At 48.6% G+C, this 20622-nt stretch overlaps 1 protein-coding gene and 1 long non-coding RNA gene across 3 annotated transcripts in view; one reads left to right on the top strand and one right to left on the bottom strand.

The window, feature by feature from the left end:
- PAPPA2 (pappalysin 2) overlaps positions 1-20622 on the bottom strand; it is a 69127-nt gene that overhangs the window by 26913 nt on the left and 21592 nt on the right. For both annotated transcript variants that reach the window (XM_015869546.2, XM_032446143.1), the window contains exons 4-13: positions 17579-17872; positions 16941-17133; positions 15739-15860; positions 14311-14803; positions 13753-13881; positions 13278-13369; positions 12820-13013; positions 11477-11611; positions 9016-9151; positions 8585-8804 (exon numbers count right to left, since the gene is read on the bottom strand). In XM_015869546.2, coding sequence (XP_015725032.1) covers positions 8585-8804; positions 9016-9151; positions 11477-11611; positions 12820-13013; positions 13278-13369; positions 13753-13881; positions 14311-14803; positions 15739-15860; positions 16941-17133; positions 17579-17872 — 2008 coding nt within the window. The remainder of the gene's footprint in view (positions 1-8584; positions 8805-9015; positions 9152-11476; positions 11612-12819; positions 13014-13277; positions 13370-13752; positions 13882-14310; positions 14804-15738; positions 15861-16940; positions 17134-17578; positions 17873-20622) is intronic.
- LOC116653750 lies at positions 4650-12421 on the top strand. The gene is made up of 4 exons (XR_004308146.1): positions 4650-4678; positions 10113-10158; positions 11483-11596; positions 12299-12421. It is a non-coding gene; the product is annotated as an uncharacterized LOC116653750 (long non-coding RNA).

The raw sequence follows: 20622 nt of genomic DNA, 5'->3' as shown, positions 1-20622 counted from the left end.
CCTACACAAGACATCAGAGAACCCTCAGCACATGTCCAACTGCAATACAAGGTTTTGTTGGACAAGAAACCTCTGCACATACTAGAGAACCAACCTTCCAACTACCTGCCAGGCTCTTTGGGAACAAGACCACCTCAACACACATCTGTTCAGATCTAAAGCTCCTCTGTGGCCACCAAGGTGAGACATGGATAAGGGAAGAACAATCCTCCTCTCTGAACCATCTCAGGTTGTGAGAGGGCTGAGGAGATCTGCAAGGTGTCACCTGTTCCCAGAAAAAAAAGCAGCCCTTTTACTTTTAAGTAGTCCTTACTACAGCAGCTCTCTGCCAAGGACCCCTGCTGTTCAATGATTAAGCATCACAAAATACCCCAGAGCAGAGAGCGACACTAGCCAGGAGACCAAGTTCTCCCTCAATGAAATGCAGCAGTGGATGAGTAAACTGGGATGGAATTAGGGCACGACATGGGCTTAACACAACTGCTCCCACAAGCTAAGCCCCAGGACATTTGGTGGTCGGGACTGTTTTGTTTCATATGCTTATTTAACCATCTGCAAGCAGTACCAGTGCCAAAATGCCAGCAGCCCTCCTGGACCAGGAAAGTACCCTCCAGCATTCCCCCTGCTCCCTGGCCAAGCCTCACTTTGCATGGGGCTGCCCACAGCTTTGTGCACCGTTTGGCTCTCAAAAAGCAAACACTGTGCTGTCTTTGCATCTTGCATTGCCCGACCCCACCAGCCGAGGACGCACAGCCAGGAATTCCACAAATGCACAGAAACTGCTGCCAGCGGGGATGCAAAGGGAACGCGATGTGCTGTCAGATCTGGACAAAGGCACAGTGGAAACCTGTGGGCCACAGCCTCCAAAGAGCTGGTGGGCACAGACAGAGGGGAGGAATGGCACTGGAGGGGACCACAAAGGAGAACAAGAAAAAAGGGGCTGTTTTTTCAATGCAGACCTGTTTATGAAGTGAGAAATGGTTTCAGGGCAGCTGCTGCAAATTCTTTCACTAGCTTATATTTCCATTTGCTTCCTTTTTAAAGAATTTGTTTTACGAGCACAGCGTTTGTCAGGTCATTAGCTTCTGAGGGCATCTGGTACCAATTGCAGCCCTCTCCCCTCCCTCCTGCCTGCAGCCACCTTCCCTGGGCTGCTCCGCTCTCTGCCGGTGCCCTCTCCCAGTGACACAGCCTTTGCCCTAGTGTGTGAGGGGAATGGGACCTAGCTGTCCCCTTCTACCTCTCCCTCGTCACATAGGAAATCAGCGCATGGGAGTGTGCTGGAGACCACAAGAAGTGCTGGAACAGGCTGCCCAGGGGTGTGGTAGAGTCATTGTCCCTGGAGGTGCTCAAGAAACATTTAGATGTTGTACTGAGGGACGTGGTTTAGTGGGAAATAGTAGTGATAGGTGGATGGTTGGGCTGGATGATCTCAGAGGTCTTTTCCTACCCTGGTGATTCTATGATTCTATGAAACTCCAAGCAAAGAGCAGCATCCCTCCTGCCCTGGAAGGATGGATCACCACAGCACAACAAAGCAAGGAACTCCTCACCCCTATAACCTCTGGGCACACAGGGATTATCTCACCCAGTCTCAGCCCTACTGCTGAGGAAGTGGCTGGGGGTTGAGCCATAGGATGGCCAGACACCTGTAGGTTGCGTTGGACTATTGGGTTCTGCACAGGTTCTGTGAGCTTAAGGGACATGACACTTGAAGAGGATATACTTAGGTTGGATATAAGGAAAAGTCTTTTACAGTGAGGGCAGTGAGGCACAGGTTGCCTAGAGATGTGGTGAATGCCCCACTTCTGGAGATCTTCAAGGCCAGGCTGTACCAGGCTTTGAGCAACCTGGTAGGTTAGTGAATGTCCCTGTCCATTGCAGGGGAATTGGACCAGATGACCTTAAAGGTCCCTTCCAACACTAAAGATCCTACAACTCTATGAAAGGTTCTCAAGAAGTCATGATGAGTTTCAGAGGGCAGGCTCACCCCGGGCTGCATGGTGGTGGCACCCTATGGGCACATCCAACCAGGGCAGAGCTGGGATGGGGCCATTCTGAGGGCGCTGGCCGAGTGGTGACAGATGCATTGTCTGGGACAGCCATGCAGCTGGGATGGTGCCATCACTGAACAACAAATGGAAGAGCACAGATTGCTTTCAGCACCACCAGGCACAGCTTTGTTTTCAGCTTGTTTGGAAACAGCTGACGGTGCTGGTAGAAAACAGATCAGGAGACAAGCATGTTTCTTTCTGCGTTATATATGGACAATATTATATAGAGGTAGTAAGAGATTTATAATGCTGGATCTAAATGTAAGACTGAAACATGACTTTATATATGCACTACACATGTACACTCATGCACACTGCCTGTATGTATATATAGCTATCTTTCAGAAATAATTAGCTTTCCATCCTTTCCCCAGAAGATAATTAACCTATCACCACTCTCTGTGTGACTAACAAAAACCCACCACGCCTCAGCTGGGACATGATCTGAGGCATGTACCCAAGCTTTGAGTGGTGCTGAGCTCTCAGATTGATGTTGTTATTCCAGACCCAACGAGGGGCTCGGGTCGCTGAAAGGTGCTCTTCCCAAATACAAGCTCAGTTAAGAAAAATAACATTCTACCTACACCCTTGCTTCAATCATTTGTTTTATGGTTACCAACACCATTATAATAGTCTGGGACAGGATCCTTTGAGCCTGTTGCCATACAAAAGCAGGACAAAAAGAGCCCCATCGCAACCTACATGCCTTGCTTGCTCAGGTAGCATGATGGCATAAATCATTGCTCCCAGCTGCTGGAACACCCCAGAGAAGGCTGGACAAGGAAACGATGCAGTTAGCCCAGTTCTGATCTCAGCATGAAGGAGCTCTTTCTCCTTTTGATGATAAATGAAATTCCTGTATCACAGCTGCAAACCCCTGACACTTGGCCATTTCTGATTCAGTCCGTATAAGATGTATGGCAGGCCAATGTTTTGGGTTTCTTTTTTCCATTTTCCTTTATTTTTTTTCTCAGCACCTTTTGAAGCTCAGACTAATGATTTGTCTACAACATTTTTTACCAAACACCAAGCTTTTTCTCCTAACTCACTCCACATCAACACAGACCTGCATGGCTTTCTGGGCTCATCAAGTTCCATAACTCACACATCAAAGAAAATTTCAGATCTGGAAATTTGAGAAATTCTGCCAAGCAATGGCCCTGATTGCTTTGGAATGATAAGAGCTTTGTTTTGAAAAGGGATCAGTTCTACAAAGTCAGAGGAGAGCTTTTCCTTCAGGATCCTTCTTTAATATAAAGCAAGAGGTAACCACCTCCGAGGGAACGCACTGAACCAGAGGTGGGAATGTCAATAAGAAGAGCTCGTTTTGTTGTAATGAATTCCAAATTGCAAAAAAGACAAAGTTTTGCATTTTACAGTCATTGTTTCAGAGGACCCAGAGAATACTGAAGGATTTACCCAAGTCAAGCTAAGCCAAGTCAAATAGAGCGCAGCTGCCTGAAGTATAATAAATCATCCATAAATTGCTGTTGTATCTACCTAAGCTTTCAACCCAAACACTGCTTCTAAAACAGCTCGAGATCCAACTTTAACAGGGGAAAATTATTATTATATGAAGTTCATCTCATAGTGCAAATCTGGGGGGCTATGGAAGGTGCTGATGGAAAGGTAAAGCCTTCAGCCAAACCTCCTGAAGTTAAAAGTAGTCACTGCATGCACGCTGGTGGAGTCCAGATTGTAACACAGAAGAACATCAGGGAGATAAAAAATGTTTACTCCAATGTTGCAAAAAAGGATAGCTAGAAAATGAGGAAAGGTGTTTTGGAAATACTTGAGAATCTCTTCTCCCTTCGGGCATGTTTCTCATGAAGAGGAAAGGTCTCACAGCATTACGGTAAATCTGATGGCAACCATCCTCGTGGGAGCAGGCTGCATGTACAGACCCAACGGTGGTGATGCTTCTTGATTAAGATCTTCACTGAGGTTGCCACCTCAAGAGAAGATGTTTGCTTCTCTACGTGACTCCCAAAGAAGCTTGCCAAAACAATAACATCCCTGTGAGTCATCCACTGTCATCCACCCCACAGATGATAGAGAAGGCTAAGATAGAGAGACTGCTAAAATGTCAGATGATCTTTTGGCCTCCCTATAGCCATAGGAAGCAAAGGCAGAAAATGAAACAAGAGGAGCTCAGTCTTAATTTATTTCCAGAGAGTTCCTGCTGCTTACTGCACCAAAATACATTCAGAGAGCAGAAAGTGGGGTCTTTACATCAGTCTATCCAATTATTTTCATTGGCTCATCCAATACCATGGTGGTACTGAGGGATGTGATTAGCAGGCATGGTGGTGGTGTGTTGATGGTCAGAACAGATGACCTTAGAGGTCTTTTTCAATCTGTATGATTCTACTATATAGATGGATTTGATTCTTCATTCATGCCATATAGTTCCTCACCCAGTGCTAAGTCACTGCCTGATGCAGTGGTTGAGCACCTGATGGGAAGGCAGGGCCAACACAGGGGAGCTCAGGTGTATGCAATGTGCCTGAGTGACCAGAAGGGATGGAGCCAGGACCCACCCTTTCCCAGCCCTCATTTAAGGGTTGGCAGTGGAAGTCAGGGTATTTTGTTGGAGATCTCTGCCTACCTGAGGCCTTCCAAAGGTAAGCAGCTTTTTTTCTGCATGTTTGTGGCTGCTTCATTTGAGCTTGTCTTCATTTGCTGCAGTTAAAGACTTTGTCACCCTTCTATTACTGCTGTACTTTTATAGTGTTACACTTCTGTGGCTCTCAGTCCCTGCATAGGTGCTATATCCTATTTTCAGCACTCTTATGATGGCTGGGCTGTGCAAAGATGCTGGTGTGCTGTTTAGTTTTGCTCTTGGGGAAGTTAATTCATGCACTTCATAAGTGTGATTGCAGAGGGCAAGGCAAAGGCAAGCCCGTGCTGTGGGAGAGGCAGTGGTTGGGATCATGGCCCTGGTTCTTGAGAGGATTTCTCCTGCAGGAGAGGATGTGCATGGTGCTCTTTCAGGTAACTGCTCATCAGAGAAGGTTGCCTCTTGGAAATACCTAAAAATGCTCCTTCTCTGTCTGATTTTTCTCTCCCTGATGCCCTTCCCATCTAGCAAAAAAGCCAATGCCAGCTCTTGAGTTAAATGAGCTTTTTGTGGGTTTCATGCAGGAAACGCAAACACAATGCAGCCTGCATTTTGTAGCACCTCTCCTGTTAACTTGCCAAGTCACTTCCCAGCATATGCTAACATAAAATAAAGCACTCTAAAAACAAAGCTGAGCTAAAAATAAAAGTAACAGAGGAAATGAACAGCGTTCCCTTAGTTCGATCTATAGCCTGTACCAAGGAAAACAGGAGGATTGCGGCTTGGTTCCTAAAATGTAAAGAAAGGCATGAAAACTTGAGAGCTGGAGCCTGGTGGGATGGCATCCTGATGGGAGCAGTATTCCTCAAGCTGAGTGCAACTTGGGGTTGAGAAGGGATAATCTCAAAGGAAGAGTCCCTGGGTCAGGCTTTGCATTGGACACATCCATCTCTGCAGATGGGAATTTTCAGGAAACTCATTGAAAGCCTGGTTTCTGCTTGACCTTGTATCTTTTTGGTTGAGTACAGAAGGCAAAATGTGCCCTGGCTGTTGGCAGAGACAGTGGAGAGTGGATTGTGGTGTTGGGAGCAATGTGTGAGGAGGGATGTCAACCTGCTCTGGTCTTGCTCTTCCAACTGCAATAGCCAAAGCAGCTCTGAAAGGAGAAGGCAGCTCTTTCCTCCAAACAACTGTGTGCTTTCCTAATGTCTGGTACCTGCTGCATTTCACCAGCAAAAATACAGTCCCTTTGTTTTTAATCCTCTGTTTCTAAGCCTGCAAAGCACTTTGAGATCCTTCATGATGAAAGATGTTACAGAAATACCAAGCCACCGTATTTATTATTTTGGCAATGAGTGTTTCTAGACCAGAGTCAGGAAACCTCATTTCTTTCTTGCTTTTTGTTACTGTCCCTCTCTTGGGTTATTTTAGGAAAGAACTTACATGCACATACTGTGTATGTGAGGCTGGGTGCGTGCGAATGGTCCATTCAGCTCTTTACTGGAATAACACAGATCTTCTGTGATCTTTTACAGCTGAATGTCTCTAAACCTCTTAAGAATTTATATTCCTGTTGTTTTTCTTTTATAGGGGATTTTTTTTTTCCCCAGGCTCCACCTGACTTTATGGGAAACCAATTATTACTCCTGAAAAACAGAAATATCGCTGTACATTTGTTTTGGAGATGAAATAGGTTTTAAAGAATACAATAAGAGAGGGGGGAAAAAATCCCACTTGGATATTTCCTGCCTTAGAAGAGGCAGATCCTTTATTAGTGAGACTACTGGAGATTGTAAATCAGAGCTTAACCCCCCTCTAAATACTCAAGCCTCTTATCCAAGGGAGTAATACTATAAATAACACTTCCTACTTCTAAAACTCTGTGGATCTGATTCATTCAGTGTGTTTGCTAAGGACACGAGCATAAGCTGTAATTTAACATACTACAACCTCACAGCTGGTCAGGGGAGGCCATGCAGAGAGGTGAGAAGCCTGTCTGGGGTGCTTAGGGCTGCCTCATGGCTGCAGAGATCTGAAGAGAATTACTTGAGTGTTTTTTGCAGCCTGGCTGATAAGCAGAAATATCTTCAGACAGCATAATTTGGACTATTTCAGCCCTGCACCAAACCTCTGCTAATGGCTGAAATCTCTGGCCAGGAGAAGCTGCTTTAGAACATATCTTCTCCAAAGGCCAGCCCTTTGGCTGCCTTCTTCTTGCCCAGCTGTGGCATTACACCTGCAGAGCTCAGTGCTGCAGGCAAGGGAAGGGAGAGGGGCTCAAAGGTCCCGTTGAGACCTTCCATGGCTATTTGTAGGGGACAGCAGGCACTGTGCCCTTTGGTGCTAGGGGAGCTGGCTTCACGCAGGTTTGCATTTCATCACTTGAGCCTGTTAGCTGTAGAAGACTTAGAGTGCTTTTCCCACAGATGGGATGTGCTTAGGAACCCTCTCTGCTGTAGAGCCACTGTTGTCTAACAGAAATAAGTTGACAGGATCTTGGACTTTCTCCTCTCTCACCAGCTATGTGTCTCTATGAAGCTTTCAAGAGAATAACATTCACTTCCTGCTATTTGTCCTTTTACATCTGCCCATATACAAGTGATGCTCAGTTATGTCTGGTCAGTCTGCTCCTCCTTTCCGTCCTTTCTGAGGGGGGATGGGAAGCTCCCCAAGCAATGAGAGAATAAAATTATTTTAAAAGATGAGAAAATGTAATTGAAAAACCACATTAGTTGGCTGGGGGCTTGGAAGCATGTGTGTACATAGCTCTAACAGCTACCAGGAGGAAACAGTCTGCATTTCAGGTGGACACTGATCCTTTAATGTAAGGCTGAGAATAATATTTATATGCTGACTCACCTTGATTTATGTTTCTGTATAAAACACACATGCACTTTAAAAAAAAAAAGTCAAAAGCGACTGCAGGATATTCACAGCTTCCAGAGCTCCACATAAATCAAATCACACTGTGATCCCACAAGCTTTTAGACAGGCACACACACACACTCATTAATTATCAGGGATGTTTGTCCATCCAGGATCATCAGCAGAAAAGAAGTAAGGATGGCAGCAGTGTTACGATGACCCCAGTCAGAGCCCTTTGTTCTCAGTGCCTCCATGAAAGCTCAGGCCCAAACTCAGCACTCCCAGTTGCATGGATTTAATAACCAGGAACTGCCAGCCTCATTGTCCCTCCTGGACAAGCCTGAGCACTGTCCCCTCATCCTCCCTATGTCCACGTTTCTGGTATGCTCTTGGCTTAGTCTACCTTCAATATTGGTCCTTTGTGTTTTTCCTCACTTGACTTGCTTGGAAAGAGCTCCCCATTCCATTAATACTGCCACTCATTTACAGCTTTACAAAGACAGGTGGGCATTGTTGAATACCTGACATCAATTAATTAGCACTGTGGCTGCTACTGTCATTACCAGCACATTGCAGTGAGGCAGCACAAGTCAGCACAGGGAGCATGCCAGCCACAGTAGGGACCAGTGTGCTCCATGGTGTGTGGAAGGATGGGGTGGGATGAGATGCTATAGTATTGGGCATGGTAGTGATGGGCTGATGATTGGATTCGATGATCTTGATGCTGGTAAAGCATATGTAGAAGAAACCCATGTTTTAGCTTCAATAACTACTTCTTAGCTGAGAGATCTTAGTTTTGCCATCAGGAAATAGCCCTTTAGTGTAGTTCTATACAGATGCATAGGCCATATGCTATTTTTTTCCCCCTGCCCTGTTACCTCCACAGCACTATAAACAAGTCTACTGACACTGAGTTACAGCTCCAAACCCATTGGAGAATAGCTGTGAAACAACTCAAAGAGTGAATCACAATGGTTGAGGTTGGAAGGGACCTCTGAAAGCCATCAGATCCAACCCTACTACTCAAGTTCACACTTGCATATGGGTGTAAAAACATTAAAATTGAAGCCAAGAGCCCCTGGAGAAGAACCTGGGAAGGAAATACCTGTAGTGCTGCTGATCATGTCCCTCCTTGTGCTGCAGCAGACAGATGGGGGGCTCAGAGGAGCCAGGCACAGCCAGTGTTCGTAGGGCCACAGCTGCGATGCCCACAAGTGGTGAGGAGAAGTTGAGCAGCATTGATCCAGCCCAAAGGGATGATGGCTTCTGGCTGTGGGTCACGCTGATGATGAGTGGGTTTTGCTGGCATGACAGCTCATGTGTCCCTGTAAGGTGAAGATGAAGAAAGAAGTTGCTATCATTTTGGTTTTCTTCTCCTGCTTGCCTGTACATCCCAATGAATCAGCTTGGAGCAATGTTTGGGAAGCAGAAGGTACTGCAAAGTGGAGGATGGATATCAGATCCCAAGACAGTGACAGATGTCTTGGGGCATTGGCAGCCACTATGGACCAGTGGTACAGCACACAGGATGCTCACCCAAAGAGTGGTTCAGCCCATCCACATCACCCAGCTGAACGGTCACCCGTGGCTTGTGCTGGTCACTTGGGATGGTGCCATCAGAGGCCAGGAAGAGTAGGACGGAGGTTGGCACCACAGGTCTCTCAAAGCACACCTGGGCAAGGAGAGAAAGGGAGATCCTGAGAGCAAGAACACCCAATGTAACCTATGTGACCCCATGAGAGAGAGTGGGAAAGAGGAGGACTAGGGCAGCACTTAACCAAGACCCAGACAACCCCTCTCTCACCCTTCTTGCACCCCACAAGTGGCACATGCAGAGAGCACAGCTGCTGACAGCACAACTGCAATACTTCCATTATAGACAAGAACTGGCCCTGGCACTTGGAGTGATTGTGAGCTGTCTGTCAGCCAGCATGGGGAAAGATTTGTGGCAGGATGTCCTGCCTGCTCAAGGAGCCAACAGCTCCCCGCTTGTCTAAAGCCCCAAAAGCTACAGGAGACAACCAGGAAATGCATGCCATCAAGCATGGTGGGGCAGATGTTCCTTGGAAGTAAGAGAGTAGAAATGTTTTTCTCCCCCACCCCAGCACCAAGATGTGTTTTGATCAGATCCACTCTACAGAGTGTTTATGTTGAACGCGGGTATACGTGGATCACAGGAATTCAAAGCAAAGCTGTGCTCAGGAGACATCCCAGCTGATCGCATCAGGCATTGCTTATAGGCTTGTGGGGTTCAGCTCTACCCCAGTACTGGTGTGGGGCTGAGGGAGGTGTTATCCCCACCGTACCCCATCCTTATTCAGCAGCCAAAGGTTGCAGGAGATGTGGGCACAGACTGGAGCAAGAGAAATCCTTCTGCATCAGCTCAGGTCTGCCAGCCTGCAGAGCAGCCCGTTTAAAGCCACAGCAGCTGACTCATCTAACATCCCAGTTCTTTCCTTCTACTTTTTGTTTTTTAAATATTTTTAATTTATTTTTACATATTTCATGCTTGACCACAGCAAGCTATCTTAATTTCTCTTCTCCCTCTCTCTCTCTCCCCCTTCCCATTTAATTTCCTGTGTGTTATGCATCCTGACTTGCCTCCAAGTGATTTTGATTCCTCTCTTCCTCAGATGTGCTGGAAATGGAGAACAAAGCGTGGCCACGGATCTGCAAATGGTAATTATTCCCATCTGCAGGGTAGATGCCTCATTAGGTGGCACAGCCATGTGCACCTCTTGCCCCCAGCCTGCCTACAGTCTCCCTTGCTCATTGGTGCCACCTCTTCAGCAAGGCAGTAGGAAGCAATTCCTACCCCATGACAGGCTTTGTGGTGTGGTTTTAGCCCTGGTGACACAGGTGCGGCTCTAAAATGGGGATCAATAGCTATGAAACAGTGTGCACATGCATGTGTGAACAGTCCCTGCCCATGCAGGCGGGTGTGCTAAGCGAATTGTCAACAAGAATCTGTCTTTCCCAACCCAATATGTTACCAATCAGGCAAACTATTAAAGAAAAAAAAAAAAAAAGGCATATTTATTACTAGTCCATAAATAATTTTATGGATGGAAAATAATAGCACTCCTAAAGAGAGCATGGAGAACCAGTAATGAAAGTCTTTAATATAAACATCCATAGAGGAAGAGAACTGACCACAAGCCCCAATAAAACTGGAACATGCTTTAACCCCTGGTGAGAGGTGGAAAGCAAGCTTTCATCTAGGTAGGGCAGAGGGAGATTTCTGCCTTCATGTTAGCTAAAGAAGAAAGGAGGTCCATTTGTCATGGCTGGTACCAGATACTGAAGCTGGAAAGCAGGTTGTGAGCACAGACAGAAGGGGAAAAAAAACACTTAAAGGAAGTTCTTTGGGGACGTAGAGGAGCTCAGAGGGTAGAGAGGTGACAGCAAAGTTTATTGACTCTGGTTTGAGTGGGTGGCAGCCCTGCACACAGCAGGGGGTTGGATCTATTAGATGATTTTTAAGGTCCCTTCCAGCCAAAGCTGTTCTATAATTCTGTGGTGGGATTCTGATAGCCCCAGTTTGATGCCCAGTGCAGAAGGTCTCCAGCAATGCAGGCGAGGTGCAGGGAGGCAGCAAAACCAAGCCCAGTTTTCCAGCAAGACCAGGCAGGAGCCATGAAACTTCTGTACCATGGCTGTGGCCAGAAAATCAATGCTATAAAAATCATTTAGGCCTAAGCCTTGGCTCTTCCCTGCCTTGCTTCTCTGCCTGTTGGGATTAGGAGGTCTGATGCTCCAGGCTCATTCCCAAAAGCACCAGAGCCCTCAGGACTGGTATGTGGTCAGCAGTGGCAAGACCTGCATGCTATGGCTGGCTGCTGAGGGCTCTGTAAAGTGGGATACGCAGCCCTGTCTGTGCAGAAGTTAAGATTCCTACAGCTCCTACAGAAGGACAGAAGAGGAGTGGTCTCAGTCACCGAAGTTATGGGACAAAGGCAAGTGAATCCTCCCATCCCTGACCGCACACCTTGCTTACCTTCAGCCAAACTCTCTCGCCACCCAAAGGCATCTTCTCATCTGGATCCTGAGTGTTGTCTTGGCTGGGAGCACATGGGAACCAAGCAGCCTGGGAAAGGTCCTTTGGCACAGTGTGAAGGTAGGATTTACATGCCTGAAAGGAGAGCAGTTTTGGTGGGGTTGATGTTGTTTTTCTTATGCAGAAAGAAGAAAGTGGGAGAGAGAAGTTTTGTGGGCTCTCTTTAATTCTCTAAAATGAGGCTCAATGCAATGTAAAGCAGAGAGACAGTATTTCCTAGCATGAAGGTAGTTAGGATGTGGGACTGACAGCTCACCACCCACCTTGTGCACAGGAGATTTCTGTCCTTTTAGGATGCTGTAAATAAGATGTTGAGGTACTTCATACTGCCCATGGGGCTAATGGCCAGGAAAAATAACCAGGCTCTGGGATGGTAGGAGGACTGTGGTCACTGTGACTGAGTTAACAAGATCTGAAGATGCAAACTGTTTGCTTGAATGCCAGTTTTCAGCCATATCATTGACCTCAGGCATCTCCATAGGCCTGCGGGACAAAGTCTAGGAGAAATAGGTACATGTGTCCTTCTAGAGGAGCAGGCACCCAAGGCTGAGACAGCTCACCGGGCACAGATGTGAACCAACAATTTAATCATGGTTTGGGTCTTGTGAAGAATGTGCCTTACATTAGGTCAGTTGTAGTGCATGTGCAGATAGCTAAATATGTACCCTTTCTACTCTTCTTCCCCTTCTTCAGTTTGTTAGCAAAGAATATGCACGTATCGTGTTAACACTGATCGTGTGAAATCCTGTTCTATACCTCCAGGGCCCTGCTCCAAAGCCTGCATGAAAGATGGGAATTCTCCCATTGATTTTTGCTTTGGCTCCAGAACAGACAGCTTGAGAGCAACACAGATGTGTGATTTTTATCCCTTCAAGCCCTGACCTTATAAGGTATTCTATTTATTTATTTATTTGACTTTATAGCGCTACTCATATGTTCCAACTTCTACATCAAGCTGGTGGGATAGGGGTGGTCACTATTTATCATACTGTAAGGTGCATAGGAGATGCTCCTGGTTTGGATGAGACCTCCATGCACTGCAATTCCTGGCCCTAGAAACTGCTGAAAGAGGGATGTAAGAAATGTCCCAGTCATCTGCTGGCTCTCTGTCTGGAAACACAGTAGTCCAGAGTTGCACTGATTTATTTTTCTTTAGTTCACTCCTGCACAGGCAGTGAATTCCCCAGCTTTATTACACGGGCATTACTAGAAAAGCCCATTATTATTATTATTATTATTATTATTATTATTATTATTATTATTATTGTCATGCCTAGTCTTACCTTTGCAACGGGCTCTCCGGTGACCAAGGAAGCAGGGCAGGACTTCTCGTCCTGATGGGAGGCATAAGCTTTTGTTGCCCATAGGTCCACGTATCCATCTGGCGTGTAGGGACCACAGTCCATGACACTGGTGGTTTTCTCGAAGGGCTCACACACACCATCTCCATCATGCACATAGCACAGGCTTGGCTCTCCTAAAGAAGATGGGGAATGCCACACTTGTGAACTTGGATCCAGCCACACATATCTCCTGTCCTAGGAGGCATGCTGGCTACTTGGCCTTGGCATTTCCCATCTCAAGGACCTGATGAGCCCCAGAGATGACTCCAGCTGCAGACCAATGTTTTATTGTGTTGTGGTGCATCACCACATGCACTAGGCCTGCTATGAGGGAGGTGTGAGTAGTTCACCTTTTTGATTCCTGCTGAGCAAGGTTGCCTAAATCCATTTGGACTCACCAACACAGTTGAAGCCTTTTTCCTTTTTACACTTCCTGGAACAGCCATCTCCATCCAGCAAGTCCCCATCATCACATTCTTCTTCCAGGTTCCTATAAAGACCACAGCAGGATGTTTTCACACTATTGACTCATGTTTCCTAGGCGCTTCTGCCTAGTAACAATAACTCCATATCTTGGGTCCATTTCCACAGAAGGACAATATGTGGCATAATGAAAGGAAGATACCATATCTTTCTAGGGAGAGAATGTTCAGGTTGGATGGCTCATCCAGACCCTGCTCCTCACACAGAACATCTCCATCTCCTGTACGTGTGGCATTTTACAAAACACAAGCTCTATAGCCCAGTCTGCTGGGAGGATTCAACACAGTCCTATACCCCTGGGTAGAGGACTAACCCCATGCTTCCCTTTGAGACAGGGTGATCTGACAGCTTTAAGACCCTCAGCTGGGAGGAAGGGGCTTCTTGACTTACACAGTCACCTTCCCATCCCCACAGTAGGGTGCTCCATGGACATGTACGAGCGGTGGGGATGCTTCTCCCAAGGTTGTCCCGGAGACTGCCTGCACCTGATAGTGGTACACTTGCCCGGGTGTGACTTCCCTGCAGGAACAGAAGGCATAAACAAAGAGCAGGAGAGAAGAATCCATTCATCTGCAACAAATTTGCTCACCCAGAGCTATAGAAATCACATGTCTGTGCCCAGGCAGCATCGTGGTTTGATATATGTCTTCATACACTAAAATGCCAGAGGCAGGGGCTGTGGGAAGAGGGCTGCTGCCAGGCCATGCAGAAGGGCCTGCCTTTTCTTCCCCTAGGATCTGAGCTGGGGAGAAGTTGCATTAACTCTAACAATCATTTTACTGGTCATGTTTCTGGGTTTAACGAGCTGCTTCTCGTTAGCAAGGGCTGTGCTAGCACAACGGGGCGGCAGCAAGCTTCCTGAATGCTGAACGAGGAATCTGCTCACAGCACTGAGCATGGCATTTCCCACAGTAAGAACTCACACTGGGACCAAAAGGCAGCACTCACGTGTCAACAAACTCACGGTGCAGCTGCACGGAGGTGGCAGGGGAACCATTGGCAAAGGGAGGATCCCGGAGGATGCGGTACTGGATGAGCTTACAGGAGGAGCAGAGGGAGCTGTGAGGCAGGGAGGTCAGCAGGGCCGTGTCTATCTCCATCCTCTCATCAAAGGTGTAGATTTTGACCCCAGACACCTTTTTGTGGATGTTGAGCTTCACGGTAAAGGGAACATCACAGTAAGTGTCCAGCGGGCCCAAATGGATGGACTCCCCCTGCTCTGTAAGGATTTCAATGTCAGCCAGTGCTTTGGGAGCATCCGTGGAGAGGTATGTGGTCCAGAGAGTGAGGGAGTCGGGGTAGACAGGGTGCAGGAAGCGCAGCTCCAGGATGCAGCCATCCGGCTGGGGACAGGGCACCGTCATGTTCATATGGTAGAGGTGGAGCTCTGGGCTCCAGGCCTGCAGGCTGGGCTCACAGGGCTGGTCTACATCCGGGGGACCTGGGTAGGAGATGTGAGGAGCAAAGGGTGAGGACCATCCTCTTGGTTACACACACAAGCATCAGATCTGCCTAGTCTTGTCTCACTGCCATTCAACCAATGGAGATAAGGACATTGGGATACATCAGGTGCAGGCCTAACTCATTTCTCTTGCACTCAGCAGGTAACAGGTAGCACTGGGGTATCAGTCCCAGAAAGCATCACCAGATTTCTGCCTTGTGTACTGAAATACTCTCATCTTCACCAACAACTGCAAGCGTCCCTCAGGGCCCAGCAGTTCAAAGCCTGCATCTGTTTAAAGCCTGCATCAGTCTTCTAAAAACCCCCAAACCTGTCTCTTTTTCAACAGAGCCAACATGAGCTTGTGGTAATTACAGGCTGATGCAAAGGAGAAAATAACATCTAATACTTCCAGCTGTAGTTTTAATTTGCCAGTGAATCAGACAGGCGGGGGAAACAGGAACCACTGAAGAGAAATGAGCCAAGCTTTCATTTGTTTGGTATCACTGAATAAGCACAAATTTGTGTATTTCTTCAACTTGCCTTTTGTGCATGTATGTGTGATTTGTACTGCTGGCAAGCAATCATTCCATGAAATGCAAAAGCTAGGGATGATTTTTCAGATGGTGAGCATCAGCTACATCCTGACACTCATGTTCTCAGTGCATGGGCTTCATCCACAGGGACAATGAAGTCCAAGCTGTACTTTCTCAGCCCTCCCTCATTTTCTGTCAGCCCTGGTGTCTGATGCACATGCAAATACTCAGAACCAGAAGGTCCTCTGGATCTGGACAACCTATGGGATCGCTTCACCTGGTCTTCTCCATTAGTGAGCCTCCCTGACGAGAAGACAATTCATTCTCTCAGAGAAAGGCTCCATTTTCAACCTCATCTCTGCTCAGGGGATTCACAGCCAAGGAAAGAGAAGAGTTTACCTTCTGCTTCTTCCGGGGTCCAGTAGCCAGAGGAGTCACAGACCCGAGGGGATGAGGCCTCATGCACGTATTGCCGAAAAGTGCCATCCTCAGCACAGTCATCGCAGAGCGGGTCCAGTTCCCTGCAGACCAGAGACACAGAGGAACAACATGTGTAGTTGTGACCAGCTCATTTACCATCCAAGTTTACCCAGGCAGGATCTGGTCCAACTAGATTTCAGTCTGGGGGTCAGCCTCTTCTCACGGGTAACAGCGATAGGATGAGAGGGGATGGCCTCAAGTTGTGGCAGGGGAGATTCAGGTTGGATATAAAGAATGGTGAGGCATTCAAGTGAGCTGCCAGGGAGCTGGTGGGGTCACCATCCCTGGAGGTATTCGAGAACCATGGAGGCTTGTCCACATCTCTGTTGACCTTCCAGCGCTACCAGGAGGAAGAGAAGACAGCTGCCCAGTGACCAAGGTTGTGCACAGCTCCCCAGCTCAGTGATTCCTCAGCATCATTTCCCCTGCTTGAAACATTTCCTGACTTACCCCCAGTTAGTTACACCGGGAGCCTGTGACAGCACTGGGAACGAAACCCAGCTTTTGCGGTTCCAGCTCCCTGCCTTAACCACAAGGCTGCATTTCCTCCTAGTAAATGGCTATTTTATACAATAAGTGCTAAATGAAGCTCATTTTTCATTCTGTGATTGCACTCTTGGGTTTAAGAATTGGCATTGCCTCCCAGCGCTCCTTGGCTTCCCCTCCCAGCACCCCGACAGCAGAAGGCTGGTGGCAGAGCCTGGTGCAGCAGCCTGCTCTCATAGCAGGGGGCTCTGCTGGAGCTGGCCAGGGGCAAGGAAAGGTTGAACTGTGTATCTCCCTCCATCACCAGGCAGCTGCGGGGATAGCTGTCTGTATGGATGGGCTGAGCCCTGCCAGCTGGCGGGGGTTGTGAGCAGCATGCCAGCCCCCTCAAAGCCTTCACCGACTCCAGAAAGGCTCCTGTCCACCTCCCAGCTCTGTGCTGAGCAGCTTTGCCAGCAGATCCCCACTCGTAAGAGCTAATACAAGGAGAACATCGCTCATGAGGCTTCAGCTGTAGCGGATGGGCAAAGAGGTTTAAGATGGGGTCTGGACCGCTGGGGGCTTCTTGGACCCTTCATCAGGCACCCATGCAAGCCCCGAATCATTGCAGCAGCCATCACAGCAACAGCTCTCACCTCTCGTGGATCACACCGCTGATGGGGGGCAGCCAGTAGATGCTGAGGGAGTCCTGCGTCTGCCCTGTGACCATGGGTGGGATGGGGATGGGCGTGGGCTTCTTGCCCTGGCTCCAGCGCTGGTACACCAGGTCCAGGTAGCAATGCATCCGGGCCACTTGGTTAGGGGTGAAGGTGTTGGTGCAGTCGTCGTCTGGAAACGAAGGGGAACATATAGGTCAGGCTGGGGGTGGCAGGGACCGGATGCGGGGCACGGCGGTGTTCATCTTCCCCCATCCCCAAATGCTGTTATGGGGATGCATGCGAGACGCCTGCGACTCCCCGACCAGGCTTCGCTGGTGTCGTGTGTCCCCAATGCCACAAGATGGCACTGCCTCAGCAGCCGCTCGGCGGCTCCGATCCGCGGTGGCCCCGTGTTGCCGTCGGCCGTCATCGCAACACCCGCACCGGGACCTGCGGGACAGCCCTGCAGGCTGCGGGGCTCCTGTGCCGATAAGAGGGACACTGTCCCATGTTGAACTCAGCCTGTCGCATCCCTGCCCACCGGAGAGGAGCACACAAGGAGGGGGCTATGTGTGAAGACGGAAGGAAGACCCAGCTTTCTAGCAATGGTCACCCCTTATATTGTAGCAGCTTACCTGTGTAACTCATGTAGTTGTTGAAGGGTGTTCCTGTGAAATACATCTGGCCACAGGTGTCATTGGTGGGGTCTGGGTCCCTGCAGAGTTTGCTCTTTGGGGTCGGGGCAGTGTCAGCACAAAGGTCTCCTGTCTCCATAGATGGAACTGTCTCCCTGCAGGGATCGTCGCATGATTCCCTCTCACTCACTCCCTTGAAGACGTGGTACAGCCCCAGGACGTGCCCTACCTCGTGGATCATGGTGTTCGTGTGGCCGGGCACACCGTAATACGCAGGGTTGAGGACAACTCCACCTGAAATTGTAAGAACAGAGATCAGCAGGAGAAAGTGACAGCAGGATGCAGTGACTCACCTATGCTGGCTGAAACTCCTCTCTCTATGCTGCTCAGGTCGCAGCTGAGGTGCCAGATTCAGACCTGAAGGTGGATATATCCATCATTCCCATGGAAATGGATTCACACTGATGCCCTCAAAGCTTTCAATGATTTCAGCTACCATTTCCCTCTGTACACAACTCCAAGAGAAGTCTGGAGCCAGAGCAAACATGCAGTGAGTTTCAAGTGATCACCTTTCGAACCAGAGGACAAAAGACCTCCCCATAGGTTAGACAGCTCACCGACAACCTCAGGTGGCTAAAGTGTGCCAGCTCCTAAGGCAGAAGAGGAGAACAAACTAGCAAAGTCCTGACACACCTGGCTTTGCATTCAGCAAGAGCCCAAAAGAAGATCTAAAAGCACAGGGTAGGTCCATGCTGACCTTTCCCCAAACAACCTGCAGGACACAGTGTTTCTCCTTCCTGCTCACCTGCCTGCAGTGAGAGGAGCAAGGAGCAGTGATGCTGAGGAAAGCTGAGAGGAGCAGAGCTTTTGTTCAGTGCCAACATCTCTGACTTCTGCTCCAGGGCACAAGTTCTGTAAGGACTGTATGCCACACCTGCTGGGAAACTGCCCACGCAGGGTGCTCCAGAACAAAACTTGTCCCTCTTCTCCTCTCTCTTACTTCCCTTCCTTTATTCTGCCCAAATGGAACCCTCAGTGGAAACTCTGCTTCTTTTCTCCCCATTCTCTTGCTTTTTAGTGGCTATCTCCTGCCTCTTCCTTGCTCCCCTCCCCCCCATTCCTCCATGCTGTCTATGGTTCAGGAGCTGGAAAACGGCATGGCAAATTGGTTATACCCCACTGCTGCTAACCTAGCTGTCCTGAATGGCAGTGCAGTGCATAGTTGGCTCCAGCACAGCTTGCTCCCTCCTTAGCAAGACCCTGGAGGATTTACTGTGCCAGCTACCTCACAGCAAAGCCTCGGCTACTGCATCTTTGCTGCTGATTGCTGCCCCTGCCAGCAAAGCTAAAACTGGCAGAGGGCCACGGTGTGATCCCATCTCCAGCCACAGCATGGACAGCTTTAATTCTGCTCCTGAATCAGCTTCGTGCATTACTGGACTACCTCGTGTCCTCGAGTACAGGGCATTCCTTCCAAGAGAGGGCTGCCTCCAGATCACAGTGTCCCTGGCAGGGGACCAGCAGAACTGTGACTCCTCTTGTGGAGCCATGCTGGACAAACACTGGGTTGGGCTGGAAAGAAGCCCTTAGTGGTGCCCTTGCAGTGCTTACAAAGCCAACAGGTTGAAAGGGGATTGAAAAAATAGGGGTGGCATCTTCCATGGAGCATCCTGCATATGTGGTGTGTGGAAAGGTGGGAGACAGCAACAAGCAGTGATGTGGCACCATGTTCTAGCTGAAAACATGCTGGTTACTCTTCCTCCTGTGTGGAGGGTAGTTTGTTGGCTCAGAGCAAGGGGTGGTTAAAACACTGCTACCTTCTCTTTCACCCCAGTAGTAGAACAACTGAGCAAAGGACCTTTCACTGCTTAAGCTCCTGGTCCTACTGGTCTATGACTGGTTTCGAGCCATAGGAACTAAGAGGTTGAAAATCCTTTCAGCACCTGCACGTTCAGTTGTGTCCTCTCATCCAGAAGGGTCCTGCATGCTGTCCGCCTCCCATTTCTGAGGCTGGTAAGTACTACAGAGGGCACCCCACAGATGGAGAGACCAGTGGGCAGACAGAAAGCTACTTTTCACTTTAGTCAAAACAAAACAGAAAGAAAAGACATCTCTGCAGCCAAACCCAAGCCTGAACAAGGCAGGGAGCTGCCTGCCCAAAGGTCTGGAAGGAGGAATGTGCATGCAGAAAGAAAATAATGTTCATAAATAAAAGAAGTGAGATGTGAAAGCCCTGCACGCATCCTGCAGCACTAACCACAGAGACGGTCGGAGGGGCACCAGAGGCTCTGCAACCAAACTGTCCTCCTTCCAGCAGAAACCTGATATTCTTCCCAAACAGGGGGAAAAGATGGGATTCCAGTGCAGGGAGGGAAAGAAGTGTCGCAGGGGAGGGAGAGATGCCAAGGCTGGGATACCCTATCGCTCTCTCCTCTCTGCTGGCTTCCCCTGGCCCAGTTCCTCCCCCACACTCCATGAGGACATCCGTATTTTTAGTACTTTGTGTGGCTAATTAGATGGCAGGATTAAAAACAGCATGAGAACTGTGCCTGACTTCCAGAACCTCCATTCTCCCCGCAGCTCCCTCGTGAGCAAAGAGCTGCAGAGAGCCCCTACTTCAGACCCGGATGCTTTGTTTCCACTCTTGGCGGGTCCTAACTGCAAACACAAACTATGGAAGTGTTTGCAGCATCCCATTGCACCAAGACCAGCCTCCTCTTGCGCACTCTGCACATCAGATCTTCCCCTCACTTCTGTTTCTCCTCTGGGAGATGGACTGAACTGAGCTTTGCATGTGCCTTCCTTCTCATGCCTGACCCTTAGGATCACCATTTACACAATCAGGAGCTCCCAGTCCCAGGACTTCACTCTTCTTCTGGCTGTAGTCACCGAGCAAATGCAGAGGGGCTCTGCTTCATGTTGACCCCAGAGAAACCAAGCAGCTCTTGGTTCAGGGCTGTTTCAGAGAACACGCTCAAGAACAGCAAACCGCAAAGCTAAACCTGTCTCGGAGGCCAGCCTTCCCCAAGCACTGAGTCATGGCA

This window comes from Coturnix japonica, chromosome 8 (genome assembly GCF_001577835.2).
Source record: "Coturnix japonica isolate 7356 chromosome 8, Coturnix japonica 2.1, whole genome shotgun sequence".
Classification (NCBI taxonomy): domain Eukaryota; kingdom Metazoa; phylum Chordata; class Aves; order Galliformes; family Phasianidae; genus Coturnix; species Coturnix japonica.
The sequence above is the reverse complement of the archived record's forward strand: the minus strand, read 5'-3'. Positions and strand labels throughout refer to the sequence as shown.